We start from the raw sequence: 19,194 nt of genomic DNA, 5'->3' as shown, positions 1-19,194 counted from the left end.
TGTTGTAAAACAGCGATGGTCGATATCCTACAAACAAAATAATACAGCACAATAAACAGGCCTATAAAGATATTGAGCAGTTATCAGGTTTTACATCTGTCCTGCTAAATCAAGGCTCTGAAACTCTGTGGAAGAGGGGGTGGGGGTCAGACAGAAATTGGTTTGTATTCAGACAGTAGTGCCATTTGTTAGCAGGGCAGAGGTAATGACTGTGTCCATACATGCAACCTCAGGCTGGGCTTTGGTAATCTCTCTTCACCAGAGCACGGCACTGCCAGCACAGCCGAGGAGGCAGGGAGGAAGGGCGGGGGAAACCGACAGCTTTTCCTCCCTCTTTCTGTCACTCTCTCCCCCTCTCTTCCTGCCCATCTGTGTCTCTCACTCTCACTCAAACTCTCCTTTTGTGAAGGCTGCGTTTCATCATTGTGCCCTCACACAACCTGTGACTTTCAGCCTCTCTCCATTGTTCTCCGCCCCTCGGTGTGTTTCAGCCTTTCAGTCAGAAAGAGACGAGCGAGTCTCATCTCCCTGTGTGTCTCTTCCTCCCTCCCTGTCATCTGTCTGCATGCAGACACGCCCACACAGATGATCAGCAGACACTTCCTGCCCACAGAGGTCCCTGGGCTGCCAGTTTTCCCCCAAGTCGAGACAATCTGCCCTCAGTCATTTGCTCAAATGCCAGCCAACTTTCCCCTCCTCGCTGTCCTTAGTCTTTCTCTTTTGCCCCCCCATTTTCTCTCTATTTTTCATTTTAACCTTCGCTCCTAAAAATCAACAGTTTTTAAACAACAATATATCTGCAAAGTCTTCACTGCCGAATGCAAAATATTCATTCAGACCGTGTCTGCAAAACATATTCTCAGTCACTGTCCCTCCAAAACCCACTAAAGAATGATATTTCATTATTTTCATGGTTGTTTCTGGTCACCTCAAGAATTTAAGTCATATATTCACTCTCCTTTTTAGCTCTGTTTTGGTTTTCTACCAGCTCCTGAGAAAATATCTGGTTCTTTAGCTGCTAAGCTCTCCACTGTGTTCACCAGCTACCGGCTAACTTAGTCTGACAGCAGGGCAGAAACCACACAGTGGGTTGCTTTTTTTTTTTTTTTTTTTGCTGAAAACAGCTACCTGCTGAGACTAAAAAACTAGGCTGATGAGAGCTGCTAGATTGAATCAAAATAGCAAAGTTACCTAAAAGATGCTGAAACGTTTTTTTAAGGCTGAGGAGAACAGAAGAATTGAGTCATAAGTCTCCGTTCATCACTAGAAGCAGCCAAGTTCACATTCATATAGTCACTTGATCCATTGTTAATATAAAAATACTGACTGATTGCTTTTCACAGTTTCACAAAAAAAAAACATAATCTTTCACCAACCAAGTGCTTTAGCACACGTAAAACACAGGATGTGAGCTCCAGTGTCCACTGTCAAAGACCTGTGCACATCGAACCATCCACCACAACGTCCTCCCTAAGAGTGTCCCAAAGCACTTATAGTGAATATAACCCAGGCAGCAATTCTATTTCTTCCACATGGTATTTGGCAAAGAAGATTAGACATTAATAGAGGTATTTTGTAAGAGATTGGAGACTAATTCCCCTTCCACCAGACACCTTTCCTCCTCACCAAGGCCAGCCTCCCATCACACTCCTACTACATCTCTCCACCACTTTTCAGCCAGTTATTCAACAAGGACCTTACCTGAATAGAGTTTAACTCTAGCAGCCTAACACTGTTTAGGTTACAGTCTTCTGCAGCTTTTTCCAACGGGAATCACAAACACCACCCTTTTAGACTTGCCCACACTGCTGAACTAGCCTTGGTGTTACATGACAGAAAGTTAGGCTTTCATAATCCTTTATCTAACGTGACCTTCCACCGTCTCCTTCTTTCCGCCCACTTCTCTTTTTTCCCAGTCGATTCCCTCACCCTCCGTCTCTCCCGCTCGCTCAATGCCAGTCCCATGGGCAGCTCCAGTGCTCTGTGCTGGGCCTGAGCTCTTGCATGGCTGCCCTGCCAGGGTGTATTTTAAGACAACCAGCATGTTTCTCCATGGGTATAGAGGCTAGGTATGACTCACAAATCAGATATTTGACCAGGAGAGCCACACAGTAGAGTAGAGCCGAGGCGTGGGAGGAAAGTGTGGATAGCTCACAAAGGGAACCTGACCGACCTCCATCTTTCCATCTGGTAAACAGACTGTTATTCCAACTCTATTGGCATTTCAAAGAAATAATTGTTTCCCAACACCAAATAGGTCTCAAAGCCTCATTGGAGAAGACTCTGTACCGAGGACAGGCTCCACATCTATGTAGTGTGTTGTAAAGGTGCAGTGTTGCTTTTACAAATACATGTCACAAATGGAAACTACTGACTAAAGGATCTTGCTTTTCAAGCTGGCATGACAGTCGAACTTTTAGGCTGCCACTCGTGAGATTTATTATGTACAGATACAATATCTCTTCAAGTCATTTCGTAAAGCCTCTTTTGATTTAGGCTTCACACAAAGTGAGGCCCTGCAGAGAACAATGCAGTTCAGCAGAACAGTCTTGATCATCGTGACTGTGCTGCGTGCTCTCTCCAGGTGCGACAGAAACTCGACTCACGGTAAGAATAAAACATAGCCTGTGGGTTTATGACTAAGTGTTATCAAATGTATTCCTTTATATACACAGGGTCTCAAATTACAGATGGCTGTATTGATTTTTCCTGACTGCAAAGTGCACTGGACTCAGCTTTGTTATCTCCACTGTGTTCTTCACAGCCTGGATGATAACTTTATTTTTTTCTGCAGAGAAATATGAAATATCAGTAAACCCGTACCGAAATCTGCATGCCGCAATGCCGTACCTAGGCATGAGAAAAACTACAATGTTCCATCATGAGAGACATTCAAAGATAAATGTAAATATAAATGTTTGTGTTGTGGGAATTGTTGGCGTGTGCCACATCTTTACATCTCTGCTCTGCCTCATTGCTCTGTCCAGTCCCAATACGCCTTTGACATATTATTCACCAAAGAGCAAGCATTCGTGCATGTTTTTTCCCCACCTACACCTGGAGCATGCAGGGTCTGACACATTCATTGTCAGTCGTGCACCTGCAACACTCTGACCTGCATCTCAATGATTCCCTCTGTGCTATCCCCCCCATCTCTCCCTGTATGGCTCTCTCTTCAGACTCGACAGAGCATCATCTCCAGGTCCATTTCTCCCCTAATAGCGCAGACAAATGCGGGCGAGCCTCCTCGATCTTATCTTTCCTCTCTGTCTGCTTCTCACAAAGAATTCTTTAGCAGGGCCATGTAATTAGGCAATGATCACAGCAGTGGAAAATTTCAGATATCCTCTCCTTTCTTTTAGTGTGTCTGAGCCCCTACTTGATGCCATGCACTTGACATATATGCACCGAATATATGTTTAAAACAGAACAGAATGTTTTGTTATAGGCAGTTATCTGCTCACTTGGCATCGCCTACATTGCTGCCTTGAAATTCTCCCAAAGTTGAGATTATCGTATTTATCAATAACACCTGCATTAACAACACGCACCAAATCCACTATCAGCCTATGTGGATCGATGTGCAGATGCCTACGCTTTTCTGCAAAAGTCTGGCACTCGTATTTAAATAGCTGAAACTGATGTTTTCTTTCCACAGATTATGCTGTGCATTGTGGTACCTGTAATGATATTCACAGGAGGTGTGTGGAGATGAATGTATGCAGTTGTAGCGTAATTTATGCAGAGCTGATATTCTTATATTACTGGAAATAAGCAGAATTAGCTTCTTAAACTGCCATTCACAGTAAGATATTCATACTCATCAACCAGGGCTTTACAAAACTGACATCAACAACAAATGACATTAAAATGTATAAAACGGCAATCAAAATCCAGAAACACATTCACAGGAGAAGTAGTTAAAATGAAATGCAAAAGCAAATGAAGGAATAAATGAATAAACAAATACAGGAACAGATAAAACATTCAAATCAAAGCCGCATCAAACTGAAAGCAGACAAAATTCAAAACATCCAAGTTTAAAGCGGATTTTAAAAAAGCGATAAACATGATTTAAAAGGCAACTCTGAGTTTGGTTTAAAAAAAAAAAAGTCTTCAAGGTAAGCCATTTCACAGTCAACTATGGGACTTTATTGCCCTAAGTTTAGCCACACTGACAGACCTGGGCCTGGCAAACTCTAACTGGCCTGCACATTATAACACCTATAGCCTGAAGCGTTTGACTGGTAGAGCTTGTTGGTAGAAGCACACAGCAACAGCCTGGGAGGCTGAGGTCAGGCAGGGCAATAAAGACAATCTCCTCCACCATCTCTGGGTCATAATGGCAAAAGGAGTCACCTTTCCTCTTCTGGCTATACGTCACTCAGAACAGCCTGAGGATCTCAGTATGATCATACAAGGAAAAAAAAGTTCTGCAATCAAAAGATTAACTTTAAATCTTGTAGCCAATGAGCTGATGCTGAATTTAAGGCTGTATGGTCTCTTAATGGTTAACATTCTGACTGATGCATTTTTAATGATTTGGATGCTTGAGGCAACAGAATAGAGAGTGAAAAACTCTCCAAATGTAGGAGGAAAACATGTGATGTTTGATGGTTCTTTTTAGTTCTGCAAATTGTTTTTTTTTACATCTGCTTTTAGTCATGCTAGCTAACATGGCTCTGTGGATAGCAATGTCGGTCTGCCTATCAGTTTGTCTGTGGTCAAAACTGAAATATCTCCACAACTATTGAATGGATTGCTATGAAATCGGTTGCAGACATTCATGGTTTTCCTCAGGCGATCCCCTGACTTTTCCAATAGCGGCACCAAGAGGTTCCCATCATCCTCAGCATGTTCGCATGATGACATTAGCATTTAGCTCAAAGCACCATGGTGCCAAAGGGCAGCCTCACAGAGCTGCTAGCATGGCTGTAGACTAAAAGTCTTGTTAGATACTGGTTTTTGAGGCTTTATTTAACATTACTAATTACATTTGACTAATGAGATTCAGGCTCATTGCTTTCTTTATTGCACTTTAAAGGAACATATCAGTGGTATTGCTGGTTTTAGTCAACTTATTACAAATAGTGGGCACTTTACATCACAGTTAACCATGTTGCAAACCATACTGCTGTCATTTTTAACTTTAAAGCTTTTTTCTATTACAGACATTAGTAGCAGGACTAATAGCAGGAACAGAAGTAGTCAGTATCATACTGTTATGTGCTCTTGAGCAGTGAGGCACAAGATGGGTTTCCATCTAGCCACTTTTATGTGCATTTAACACATGAAACAAGCAAATGACATTTCCATTAGGTTTTCTACATTTCTTTTCACTGTTTTAGGTTTGACAAGTGCTGCTTTAATCACATTATCTTAATGCGCCCACTTCTTCTGCAATAGTTTAATGGCACCCAGTTGGAAAAATAGCGCCACCAGTTGTTTATCTCGATGTACCAACTCCTAACATTCACATATCGGCAGTGGAAGGAAAAATGCATGAATTTGCTTTTTTTTTGGTGCTAGATTTAGATGGAAGCCCTCCTACAGAGAGAGGTAGCTGTTGCAGAATTATAAAACCTTGAGAAAAAGATTAGTAAAATCTCTGTATTTCTGCTATCCTTCCACCCTGCGGCTCACACTGCTGAGAATGATCTTGCGTCCAGTCGTGACCTAGCCAGCCATGGGCTCTCTGTTCTGCTCTGTGGTGCTGGAGTGGTGCATCACTGAGGGCATCCGACCTGGTATTCCAGTCAGCAACACACTGGCTCCGCCGCACAGCCAGAACAATGGGCAATTGTCCACTCAGTGAGCACAAGAAGCTTTTTTCCAACGCCGTACTGAATAACCTGCCAGCTCTGGAAGAACTGGACACAGTCTTTTGGATAGAGCTATTCTGTGTAAACAGACTCTTCATTCGCACTGAGATCATGATTCATCACAGCAAGTGTGTCGACTAATGGACCGAGAAGATTTATGTGGAATGTGTTTTTGTGACACGCACATTTCACATAACTTCCACTCGCAGTGAGACAAAGTGTCAGAGGGCTGCACACTGACATGTATTTCAGAGCCAGAATCAGAGATGCGCAACAGACGCCAGATCAGACAATTACCCTCAGACAAGTTAACCAGCCGAAACAGGACCGGGCCCAGTCAAACACAATGGAACTGTCACACACCACTACTGAAGGGTTATCTTCATTTTCAACAAGAGCGCTAACATGCTTGTTTGGATCTCAAGTCTGCTAATATCACTATCTGTCAAATGAGCTCAAGTAACACAAACACAACACCATAAATATGTATTTAGAAGATCTGAAACCAAGGCTTTAAAACTTGTTGGTATCATTGATCATCCAAAATAAAAAAATGTATGAAATGTGCTGATCTATTTTAGCATTTCACTGAGATTTTAAATCCACAGTTTGTGTTTTCAAGAACTTTGAGCCTTCAGCATCAGAACTGTTTCAGGCATTAATCCAAATACATAAAACATTAAAAAAAAAAAAAAAGATGGCAGAGTTCAGAGAAGGTAAATTCCACTATAGCAGTAATACTGAATCTAAGCCCATAAATACAGTGTTGAGCCCAGACAGTATTATGTGAACTGCATATATCCTAAAACATTAACATTATCACTGTAGGGTGAATCAATACATAAAAACACATCAAAGTCTTGTGGTAAATAGGCTGCTCCAAGCCACTTGTGCTATGACCGGCAGAGTGAGTGGTTTTAAGTGCCTTGTGTTTATTCAGTTCTTGACTTTATGTTCATTAGAACACATTCAAAACCATAACCTCTGTGTGGATGGTTTCTCCAAATAAAAAAGTGTGATGTGTCTCCAACTGTGCACAGGAACTGGAAAATTGCTTGAGCACTGAGAGCGTAGGATTATTGCCACCCAGAAACACAAACTCACACGCACACATACACACACACTTGTTTTTGTCACTTAAGGGGACATTGCATTGATGTATACACCTTGGAGGCTTAGCCTAACCTCAGCCATAACCACATGTCTAACCTCAACCCTTACCCCAACCTTAACCCTTACAGTAGCCTTAACCAAAAAACAAATCTAATGGTTTGCCTTGTGGGGGGCCAGCTCATCTGTCCCCAGAGGAGAGGTTAAGTGATTAATGCAAGCAAGGACATGCACAAACACTTACACAGACTTACATTTATTACCCAAGGAAGTTACACTGTTTGTAGCTGCCCTTTGCAACAACACATACACTGTAAATGTTTTGTGATTGCCACAGTTGACAGGACAACATCCCGGTGACTTTTTCATCCATCCACATCAACCTCTTTCCTCTGTAGACTTTGTCGCGCTATAATAATAATGTCACACTACTTCTTCCTTTGCTTTCCAAGGGCAAGAGTCAAAATAACTGCAGCCGCTGGAGGCCTTCAAACAATTGTTGTTTTGGGGTATTTGCTGAAAAGAATGTTATTTTCCTTTTTTGGGAGGGAGGGAGGGGGGGGGGAGCAGTCTTGACTTAACCTAACATGATCTAACTCTGAAATGTATAGGTTAACCTTGTGGGTTTCATCCACTTTAGGCACCAGATGGGAGGCAAATTAGGCTTTAACAGGAAAACCATCAGCCATGGTATTAAAACTGGCCGTACTGTACTGAACAAAAGTAAGCTAAAAACAACATTTTTTTTTAGTCCTCCTGAATTTTACATGAAATTTAGATTTTCCACTGGCAGGAGTGCAGGGAGATTGTGGTTTGACAGGCTGATGCAACATACAGACAGTTTTGTTTTCCAAAAGGGCCAAGTAAATTCACTGGCAAATATCACATCTTATTGGCCTTCGACCTCCAGGTAGAGAGTGAATGACAGCTCTATGCATAATCTATTGATAAATTACGTGCTATTGATCCACCAAGCTTCACTGCTGGCCACATGCGAGCGCTTCAACACGGATAAGGCAGTTAAAAAACACTATATTCTGTCATCAATAGCTCTTTTCCAGTAATCAATTGTCGTTTAAGCAACCTTATTTGAAAGGAAAGAGCTTCCCTAATTTGTAAAATGTCAATGGTGATTGAGGTCTTCCCCCAAATCAATGTGACTGTCACATGCAGGCGTTTCAGAGAGCACTTGAAATCCCACGGGATTTGCATCTGAACACAGTAATCCTGTCAACTGAATTTTTATGTATGCTCGGGCTGCTGCGGCACTGTATACTTTGCAAGCTCAAAAGACCAGAGACACACAAACGCGTTCAAACAGCACTCATACACCACCGCACATTCAGCCAGAGGAGAAAAAAAAGCACACTCACCAAAAATGGGAAATAGAGACAAAATGAAATTGAAGCTAATGAAACTCCAGATTCCTCTCTTTCATTCTCACCACTAAAATCAACAGGTATTTTAGCATAACTACCCCAGGCCCATGCTGCACTCTAATAATTTAGTCTCCCTATAAAGGTCCACATTTGCGGACTGATATAATGGTTATATATTACTATCTGTTGTTGATGCACCCTCAGGCCTTACTGTAATAACACAACTGAAGGACAAGGAATGAATCCTGATGACAGTTTATTATGTATTCTGTGAGAGAGCACACCGGGTCCAGACATCTCTGAGAGACAAACAGTCCACACATACACACGAATGCAGTGAAACACACACAAGCACGCAGATGCTGAATTTAACGTATTTTATGTGGACAATTCACTTACCTCTAGTGGTACGAAGCCATGAACATAGTTTTGGTCTAATATCTGGCACCAGCAGTGGAAAGTGACACCACACATTAACTATCATTAGTACTCCTACTAGCATTGTATTAAAGTGTATAATTTTGAGCTACTCTTCCATTTTATGCCACTTCTAGCTCAACATTTCAGGGAGAATTATCATACTTTTTATTCTACTACATTTATAGGGACAGCGATAGTTACCAGTCACTTTACTGGTAAAGATTTTACACACAAAATATTTAAGCTTATAAAATATAATTTATTGCTATAGATTAAACTACCCGGCCAAATATAAAGCCATTAAAACTAGCTCCAGTTCAACCAGCTAAAACAGTAAAGTGCTATAATTAATTACACATTAAAGCATCACTAACTAGAATGGCACTCTGCAGAGCAAATATTTCCACCAAGGCGAAAAATGCCCTATATCATATAATGTTGAGGAATGATAAAAAAAAAATAAAAATAAAAAAAAATCTTGGATCCACCCTGTTAACCCAGTCAGCATCAAAATGTAATGGGTTCTTCCCTGGCCTATGCTCCATCCCTCCACCAAGTTTGGAGCAAATCGGTTCAGTACTTTTTGCATAATCCTGCTGACAAATACACCCACAAACTATCCACCAAACAGACACGGGTGAAAACATAAGCTCCTTGGAGGAGACCATTAATAACTCAGTCATACTACACATATAACATTCACAAGACCACTTTTTATGTCTTATAAGTATTATTACTTATTATTATGAAAATGTTTTATACTTCATTTTGCTGACAAAACATTTTTACTTAAGTAAGACTTTAAATAGAGAATTTGTACTTAATAAAAAAAAAGTAAAGGATTTTTTTTTTTTTAATCATTGTATTTCTACTTTCGGCACTGCCTGCCACTAAGATTTCTGCCTCCACCCCAATACAGTGAAGGTGATAGGAAAAAAAAAATCTTTCAATTAAATGAACTGCAACATCTCTTTCAACGTCAAAAGCGGGGCACATAAAACTAAAACAACTGTACCAGCATAGCTCCATACCACAAGACGCAACAGAGAAAATATAAATACTGTAGCAGAAGGACCATTGTGTTTTCTCTTCCCTCTCTTGCAGCTCAAGCTGGCGTGCGGTGACTCTCTGTCTATTTCTTGCTGCTCTTCAGTGGCATGCCTATCTACATTAGAGCCCTCACATGGGCATGCAGTCTAAACACAGCCTCGTGCCACCAGCCTCCAGGGACAGCAAGACAGCCATGTGAGCAGTGCATCTCCTGTCCCTTTTAAATTAGGTGCACACTGCACAAATTGTATTGTACTTTAACTGCATTGTTGGATTGGCCTTTTTGAACATGCAGTATGTGGCTGTTGCACTTAACTGTGTGAACTGTGTGATTTAGAGGCTGAAAATGTGCTGAACTTGAATGTGATGGCAGTGTTGGTCTCACTGTTCCAAATCCACCACTTTGGTCCAGACTAGAATATTTATTTCAACAATATTTCAACAACAACTTGGTGGACCAGAGGATGAATCCTGATGACTTCGGTGATTCCTTGATATTTCCTTGATATGGCCTCTAAAGGCACTTTTTACTTCACTACATATATAGAGATATAGACAGCGATAGTTACCAGTTACTTTACTAATAAAGATTTTACACATTGCATTAACATTATACCCTGTCAACATCAGCATGTTAACAATTCCATGCTGCATTTATTAATGTACAGTATTTATTAGCTATAATATATCCTGTGAAAACATATTTTATGTAATTACAGAAGCATTTTACTACAGTGCCATTCATTATCTCTGTACACCCACCTCAAACATTTAAGAACTGGTTTACCTCACACTAAAATGTAGGTACTCAGCCATAAACTGTTTATATATTGCTTATAAATGCTAAGTACGAGGGGAGGGCTTCAAGTGTTGCCCTTGTTTCCTTCTGTTTTCTCTCATTTTCCTTAAAATGCAGCATCTTTTATGTGTTAAGTGGGAACGCTCCTCGACAAGTAGATCCACAGGATTAGTCTGAAGTGCAGTGTAATATATAAGGTGCCATGTGTTTTCAGTGGCATGCCTCCTTTTGAAGCTGCAGACACTCTCACAGGCAGCTCTAAAAGCAGCCTTTTAACAAATTCACTTAACTCATTTACCAGGAACTGAGAAACTGCGAGAAGAGAAAAACAGATCACATTTAAAAGGCAAATTTCTTGTCAATTTATAAAAACATTTTGTGCTCGTATGAGGTTTTCTACAGCGAAAACAGACGTCAATGTTATTTAGTCATACAGCACAGAAGTCTGCTATGGTTGAGTAACTTTGTAATTCAGGCTCTGTAAACAATGTTGCATGGATCACAGATCACTAAAATAAGTCCTGTGATAACGCCTTTCAACTGGATCGTCTTCGGCTGAAGCAGTGGGGACATTTTTTTCTTTTGGTAGGATGAGTGAGAGGCCGACCAGCAGCCAGCAGAGACCTCCTCATGATTCTCCACTCATCCCCGTAAGAGGATTGGACGTAATGGGGTTTCCTCCTCTCTGGCTCCTTCTGCTCACCAGATAAACTGCAGAAAAACTTCCAGCAAAGTCTAAGAGTGCTACTCTTGTCACATTTTACAGTCATACCGACAATAAGTTTTGAAGAAACTCCGGTGTGACCTCAGTGTGAGCGGAGCTAAGCTTTTACGAAGGTGCCCCCTTCCCCATTCCAATGCAGTGGGAGAAAATGTATACATGTAGGATGGCACCGCATAAAGATGCTGGATCAGTGTTTAACAGCTATAAGCGGAATCACTACACAGAATCAAATTTAGGATATGTCTGAAAACAAATGAGGAATGGAATAAGAGTGTGCCCATTTCCAATGAGAAACATTTATTCATATAGCAAGCTATTATGTAGCTGAATAATAAAGTGCACCATCCCCCCAGGCCCGTGGGAATAGCCAAGACCTTAATATCAGGCGTGCATGGTTTCTCATATTCTCCCTGTGGCAGGCTGCTGACCTAATGACCTCATGTCAGCACCAATGACAACTTGTCTGACAAAGAGATATTTTATTCATTTTATTAATATTGCATCGGTTGCTCACACTGCATTGTGTTTGTGTGTGTGAATATCTACCTGCTCCACTGAACATGAGCACATCAGCCCTCTTTCATAACACTACCCCCCCCCCCCCCCCCCCCCCCCCAAAAAAAAAGGGGCAAACAAATGGAAATTTTAGAGAATCAGGCTGTGAGGCAATGTGTGGTTATCAGTTTAATTACTGCCTTTGCAGGTCTGAATCCCAGTTTTCTTATACTATATTTTCCTGACGTACAGTTCATGCTCTGAAAACAGTTACTAGTCATGAACTTTCATTTTGCAGAAACCCAAATTTAAAATGCAAAAACAATATCTGTTTTTCATTTATTCATCCAGTTCCAACATCAAATCTATGCATGTTTTTGCTTAACAAGATCAGCAGTTCTCAGTCCTGGTGCTCAGACTCTGCTGAGGGCACTGCTGCCATTCTGTCCAACCAGATAATTTCAGGTACACGCATTCACCTGCATCCCAGTTCTAACACGACGTTCACACTAAAATTTACTCCCCATAATTTCACTAAGTCAGGTGAGACACATTCACTGCTGGTCGCGAATCGATTTTTGCCTTGTTCGCTTCTCGCAAAGTTCAATCTGATTGAACTGTGACCTGCAAAAAAACGCAATTCACCGATGTCCAGCCAATTTGAAAGAGCAGGTGGGATTGACCTCTCCTTAAGTAAGTATTGATTGTTTGTATCCTTGTTTGTATAACTGCATGCTTTAAAGAACACAAGCAACAGAAGAATGTTCATGCGTGTTGCTGGCAATGAGTGCAAAGACAGAGATATAGAAAACAGACTACAACATAAAGTAAGTGATAAAAAAAAGGTGTAAAATTCTCAACTTGTGGAATGTTATTGTTAGTCTGTTAGCCACGCTAACACCTGCTGTTTATGCTTGTAACCCTGCCCACATTATTTCCTGTCCCACCTGCTTTTTGCCACAGTGTGTGAGTAAAATTCACCTTGCCAATTCTGGCCTGACCGGGCCATAAGTCAGCGTCTGATTAAATGGCTGGAATGAAAACCAGCAGGGCTTTCATTCCCCAGGTCTAGGAATGTTCATCACTAGGTTCTCTACAAAGTCTGAATGAATGTGTTAGTGCAACTGATGACTCAATAACCCTTTAAAGTCTGTCAGGCAATTTTGGTATTTGTGAAAAGGGTGTTAAGTGCCTACACGTGTTAACTATTTTGAGAGCCAATCTTCATTTGGAGAGTTTTGTTTTTAATGCTTTGGGGAAAAAAACTGCAAATGCCTTTTTAATTTTTTTTACATGAAAAAAGTTTTGTTCCCAGTTTGTCTTTTATTTAACCCAAACTGTTTCCCATAGCTACTCATGATAAAATATATATATATATATATATATATATATATATATATATATATATATATATATATATATATATATATATATATATATATAATAGTTATATGGTTGATGGGATATTCACATGGATATTGTGTGATCACTCCCAGTGTTTCAATATCTAGGCATGATGTCATCACATGAACAGTATATTATGAATGACCAAATTCACAGCTGATGTGTGACATGTCATCACAGCTAATCTATAAATACAAGTGTGCTCACACCCCCACTTTAACTAGAGGAAGACCAGTTATTGTCAAATTGTTGTCATGTCTATGTTGAATAAAAGAAGCATTGGGAATTAGTAGTGTGTAGGTGGATTTTTTTTTTTTTTTTTTGGGGGGGGGGGGGTCTTTTTTGTGCAGATTATTGTCTTCATAAGCACAAGTTTCAACACATGAACATTAGATCCAAAATAAAAAATATTCTACAAACAATATACAGAATAATCATAACAATTCAATTCAATGCTTATAATAAAAATTCAGCTCTGTTATTTGTCATCTCTTTTTGGCTTTTAAATGAGTTTAGGTATGTGTTAACGAAGTGCCTGAAGTGAGAACAGTGGCACGTTAGCTCCGAAACTGGAATCACTTTCTTTGTTATCCATGTTTCAGAGTCTTGTCATAAAGTTATAATGTACTGAGTGGGGCTGTAGTATCACTCTGAATAAAAGCCAATTAGGAAGTGATGGAGAGAAAATACAAGACCCCAAAACCACTGATGTGGATCATGAAATATCTATGAGACAGTTGTGTTTTCACTCCTGCAGCAATGGTAATGGAGCTCTTTGTCTGCATATTTGTGTGTGTGTGCGCATCTACTTATGTGCTGCATACTTGACATATCAACCGTGTCTCCTGCGATAAGGCTGAATGCAGCACAGAAGAGATGTGACTAATTGACCTGCGCTGCGTCATGCATCTATGTACAAATGGCAACCGTGTTTAGTAAAGCAGACATATTTAACCTCTGACATGTGGTGTCACTTTCGGAGCTTGTTATGTAACACACACACACACTCACACACACACACACACAGCCTTCATATTCCTTTGCTGTCCGTCTTTACCACTGGCAGCTAAATAGATCACATTGCTAGGCTTCAATCTCCTTCAAATCAATCACTGCGATGATTCTGTGAAAAAGCAGAGATAAAAAGCCAACCGGAGCCTGTCAGGGCTATGAGCGCAGGGGACGTCAATGCCTCACTTAGACAGGTAGTCTGAAGGGGCCGCTTCCCCAGACAGGAGGACAAGACGGAGTTCACCTGCATTCAATACAAAGTTTTGCCTTGGTGTTCGGGAGAGGACATGTGACGGAGAATAGCGAGCTGCACTCCCTGATGTAAATGTCATCTGGATAAAAATCAATTTCATGATTCATTCAAGAGGCCAGGATTTACAAATGGACAAAGTTGCCCTGTCTTTCCAACTACAGTGTCATCGTCCCTGAAAATGGCTGGGTGCAGAGGGTAAGGACTGGACGATTTTTCAAAAGTGCACAACATCATAGCTCCTGGTAACAATCCAAAAGTTTGGCTGATTGATTTTTTTTTCCTCCCGTGGCATTGTTGCCTCTCATTTCCAACACAGCATGAAAGGCAGTGAAATAAAAACATCTTAGCAGCAAATCGGCCTCACCATGGCAACAGTATTGATCAACCCTCCTGGGTCCTCAGAAAAATCCATCCCTCATGTCAATTTCCCAGCATTAACAGTTCAGCAGCTACTCATGTCCTGAATAGACAGCCATGATATTTAGCGTCTGGCAATAAAATCTACAATCACTATTTAGCTTCCCTGATGATTCATTTATCACAGGGGTGAAACACAGGATGACCTAATGAGATTCACTGAGAACAAAGTGGGAAGTAGGCTAGGAGGACAGCTCAGGGAGAGGTCATTGTTCGCAGTTTTGAAGTGTAACTTCAAAGATCATTAGATTGCTTAGTTATGAAGCATATCCAATAATCAAAAATAATTAGATCAACTAAGACAAGAAATTGAGGGCTTTGACACTGAGCCCATTTGATATCTTTTTCACTTTGATTTAAGAAAAAAGAAAAAAATCAGCTTTGGTTCTTTAATTATATCTGAACAGGTGTTCTCTCAAGCTTTTGACACTTCTGACTGGAATCTTTTGATAGTTGATGGACTGCAGTAAAAAAAACAACCTCAGCAACATGTAATTGCTGTCACGCACTAATCAAATGTTGTAAGACTAATGAGAGCAAATGGGCTGGGAGCGCTCACTTCTGGTATGTATTGATTATACAGTATCATGTGGCCTCACATTTATTTAATCATCCGTTTTTATCAACCCTATCATCACAAAACAGAAGAGTGTTGCATGTGGAAGTGTGAGTGAGAAAAGAAAAGGAAGAGGGCAGGGGTGTTGGGTGGCAGGGGTGTTGGGTGGCGGGGGCTAAAAGCATGTTAAGTATATTGACTATCCTACAGTTGCAGTTAAACAGCTACTCAGCTATCCTAATTAAACTGAAACAAAAACACAAAAAGACCAGACAATGAGTTGCACAATCTGCAACCACAAATCATTAGCACCAACACCGCAGCTCAGGTGATCCTCCCTGGCTTTAACACCGCTGTTCCTCCTCACACAAGACAAAACTGTATGGAAGGAAGTCTGAACATTTACAAAAGCATCTACATGGTATTTCAAGTAATTAGATATTTTGCTATGGAGATGTGTTTTAAATAATTAATCTGCTGTATTGGTGCCCTGCTGCGCTTCCCATTCCACTGCAGCACCAGCAGTGGGCCAACTCTATCAGTTGACTCTCAGCCAACAGGAATAGAGATGCGTTCCCATAAACCCAAGCTAACTCATTTTGAAATTAGTGGTGCAAATTCATTTAATTTACTTGCAGCCATCGAGCTCAATTAGGGTGCAGAGAGTTTGAAACAAGCTCATTTCATTGAGGGGGCCCCCTGTAGATAAAAGCAAGCCAACTCAACCATAAATCAAGGCTTTCAGGTTCAAAACAATTCATAAAAACGCCTGCAGCCTTTCTGTACAAGAGGCTCATATAATCATGTGCAATCACATGAAGCAGGCCTGTTATTCTCAGGAGGGGGTTGTTGAGTTTGGGTGTGATTGTGTCAGGCTGTCAGTGCCCACTCATCCAGACTCCGGAGTGAGACTGGAACAGACGGGAGCTGTTCTTTCAGCACCACCGGGGACAAGCAACAGCACACTCAGCTGTCTCGTCCACACAGTGTAGTGGAGGGGAAAACCACCCAAACTCACTTCACCTTCCTGTTATTTCCACATTTTAAGATGGAGAGAAATCTTAAGAGAGAATCAGCGATAACATATGATAAATTAGAAATTGGAAAAAAAGGCCAAAAAAAAGTATATTAACACATCAAAACAGAAGATTTTTGTTAGTAAGAAAAATCTATTCTTCTCCCATGAGATACGGTTTTTAGTTGTCTACCACTTGCGGCATCCCCTTTCATCTGCTGCCCGTTACTGGCTGGGCAGCAGATGAGGAGGCGCATCACTTTCACTCTTCCCTAAAAAGCTGATTATTACAAAAAGCCTGTACACACTGCAGCTACAGCCCACTGGTGACAAGACTATTTTCACCGTCCGCACCAAACTATTGCACACGCACGAACACTTGCCTGAAAGAGGCGTAGGATGTTGGCAACCATAATCGATACTGAACTCGCCGAGGCTCCGATGACTCCCACCACTTTTTCGGGCTTGACAAACACCGGTGGCTCCCCATTAGTGCACCTCACGTCGGAGGTGTCCTTCGTGATCAGGGCTTGAACGAAAGTTAAAGATTGCTCCAGCGCGTAGGTATCCCTCGAACAAGTGTCCAGGACCCGGGCGCCTAAGGTGATATTGGGTAAGAGTTGCTCGTCCTGGTTTATCTGGTCCAAAGCGTACATCATGGCCTCAAGCCGCTGGATGCCGTTCTCCTTTTTGAGATCTCCGCACGGCGTTCCGTCGGCGCCTCTGGCGTGCACCGGGAAGAGTCCGCCGAGGGTCAGATGCCCCTCAGTCCGTATTGAATGGGGTGCATAAGTCTCCTGAGGCAACGCGAAATCTACCACAGTCCTCATGAGCCAAAACACTCTCCATATACAGCTCAGCTTCACGCACACCCCGGGACGAGCCATGATCAACTTTTAGGAAGGATGGAGTCCGCAATCCGCCGATGATAGAACCAGAAAGGCAGAGAAGTTAGTTAATACGAACCCATTCTTGTCACCAGGGAGGAGATTCAACAAGCTGGGCTGAAGAAACAAGACGTTGTAGATGGCTCAGACAAACTGCGCCCATCGCTTTGCTGCCAGGAGTGAGCGGTGCAGCTTGTTGAATAGTGAAGCCCCTAACGGTAATTCAGTCCCCTCGGAAAGGAAGGCTGCATCCATTAGTCGGAGAATATCAGTAAAAGAACACGAACGGCCGCCGCAGATGAACTGGCCTAATTTTGTCCATTTATGCTAAATCCAAAGCGCGAAGAGGAAAAACACAACGAAGCCGCTGCTAATCACTGACATATCTTCACAACCTCGAAGAGACAATTCTACCGAATAGCGTGTGAATGAATTTTAGGAATGATCTCTCAAAATCAATACTTAAAGGTTAGGACACCGGCAGAAGTGGGAGACATTCTTCTTGCTCAGACCAACTCCAGGGGAGCGCAGGGATGGCTCGGTCGGCTGTGGTGTTTGTCTCCCAGGGGTGCATATCATCTCCACAGTCTCCCCCCGCCCCCCCAAAGAAAAGAAAAGAAAAAAAGAGACAAAGAGGAAGAAGGAAAGAAAAAGCGTCTAGTATGAGCTCTAATGTGCGTTCAATGAGCAGAGGACCAAAAAAATCCAGCTAATTAAAGCCCAGGCTCTTTCTGTCTCCGCAACCGGTCGCATTAATACAAAATGAATGAGTCACAGCGAGGGATTCACTGTGTGCGCCGAGTTTTCAGCCCCCTTTCCTTGCGAGACGTCATTCGGCTACCGGAAAAAAAAAAGAAAGGAGAAAAAAAAAGTAGCATCACTTCATGGCAGGATTTTCAGGAAGTTGGCGCTCAGTGTCTTCAGACATCAGTTCACCGGGAAGGTAAACAAGACGAACAAATGCACTTATTGACTTGAACAGAAAGACAATTGTTCCTCTAAGTGCCTCTCAGTGCGCTGCATCTCAGCATTCATAATCCCCTTCTCTCGCTCCTTCCCCTCCCTCCCTTATCACCCACCCCTCAAACACACACACGCACACAAAAGTCTGAGAGTGTTTTTTTCTCTCTCTTCTTTTTGATGCTGACGGTGACGGGAATGAAACGGAGATCTGTGGCGTTATGAAAACACACCAGAGCTGCAGGTATGAAGGGCTTCACCCGCCGACTAAAAAGTGCTTTTCCTGAAATAGTTTTGGATTCATTACTGATGCACCTTTAAAACGGAAGAGAGAGAGAGAGGGGGGGGGGGGGGGGGGGGGGGGGGGGGCGAGAGGAGAACTGACACGTTTGGAGGGGTCCAGGCTGGTCTCCCAGGCAACCCTTCTTCAGAAGACACTCCTGATTCATCCTGTGCGCTCACACACACACACACACACACACACCACTCGCATCACGCGGGCACACACACCATTGGCACACAGACTGGTGAGAAATTAACCACACCTTTAGGAGCAAGGAGCCCTCACTCACATCTTCTAAACAAAACACTATCATCACCAAACTATCTAACTGCACAGATGGTGCTTTTACAAACAAGCAGATTACGATAATTTGCTTTCATGGGCATGCATTAGCCAGGGACTCACTTGGCAATTTGTGGCATTAATTAAAAAAAAGGGGGGGAGGGTTCTGTCTGTGATTCAAAGTAAATCTCCAAAATATATATATTATTGTTAGGCTCCACTAATGACTGCTGTATTCATTCGGTGGGTTACAGTGTGACAAAAGGTGCCCACTGAGTACTTTGTAGAGGCATAATTCATGCCCGCGCCTTCATTTTTAAGTGACCT

General features: G+C 41.9%; 1 protein-coding gene across 3 annotated transcripts in view; it reads right to left on the bottom strand.

Annotated features, from left to right (window-relative positions):
• LOC121190894 (metabotropic glutamate receptor 7-like) overlaps nt 1-17,342 on the bottom strand; it is a 57,170-nt gene extending 39,828 nt beyond the window's left edge. For 2 of the 3 annotated variants that reach the window (XM_041051931.1, XM_041051933.1), the window contains exon 1: nt 16,839-17,309. In XM_041051931.1, coding sequence (XP_040907865.1) covers nt 16,839-17,285 — 447 coding nt within the window. In that variant the 5' untranslated portion in view covers nt 17,286-17,309. Of the gene's footprint in view, nt 1-16,838 lie in introns of all 3 variants that reach the window. The other variant, XM_041051928.1, reaches the window with a different exon arrangement.
• Between the last annotated feature and the right edge of the window lie 1,852 nt (nt 17,343-19,194).

Source organism: Toxotes jaculatrix, chromosome 2 (genome assembly GCF_017976425.1).
Source record: "Toxotes jaculatrix isolate fToxJac2 chromosome 2, fToxJac2.pri, whole genome shotgun sequence".
In the NCBI taxonomy this organism is placed as follows: Eukaryota; Metazoa; Chordata; class Actinopteri; family Toxotidae; genus Toxotes; species Toxotes jaculatrix.
The sequence above is the reverse complement of the archived record's forward strand: the minus strand, read 5'-3'. Positions and strand labels throughout refer to the sequence as shown.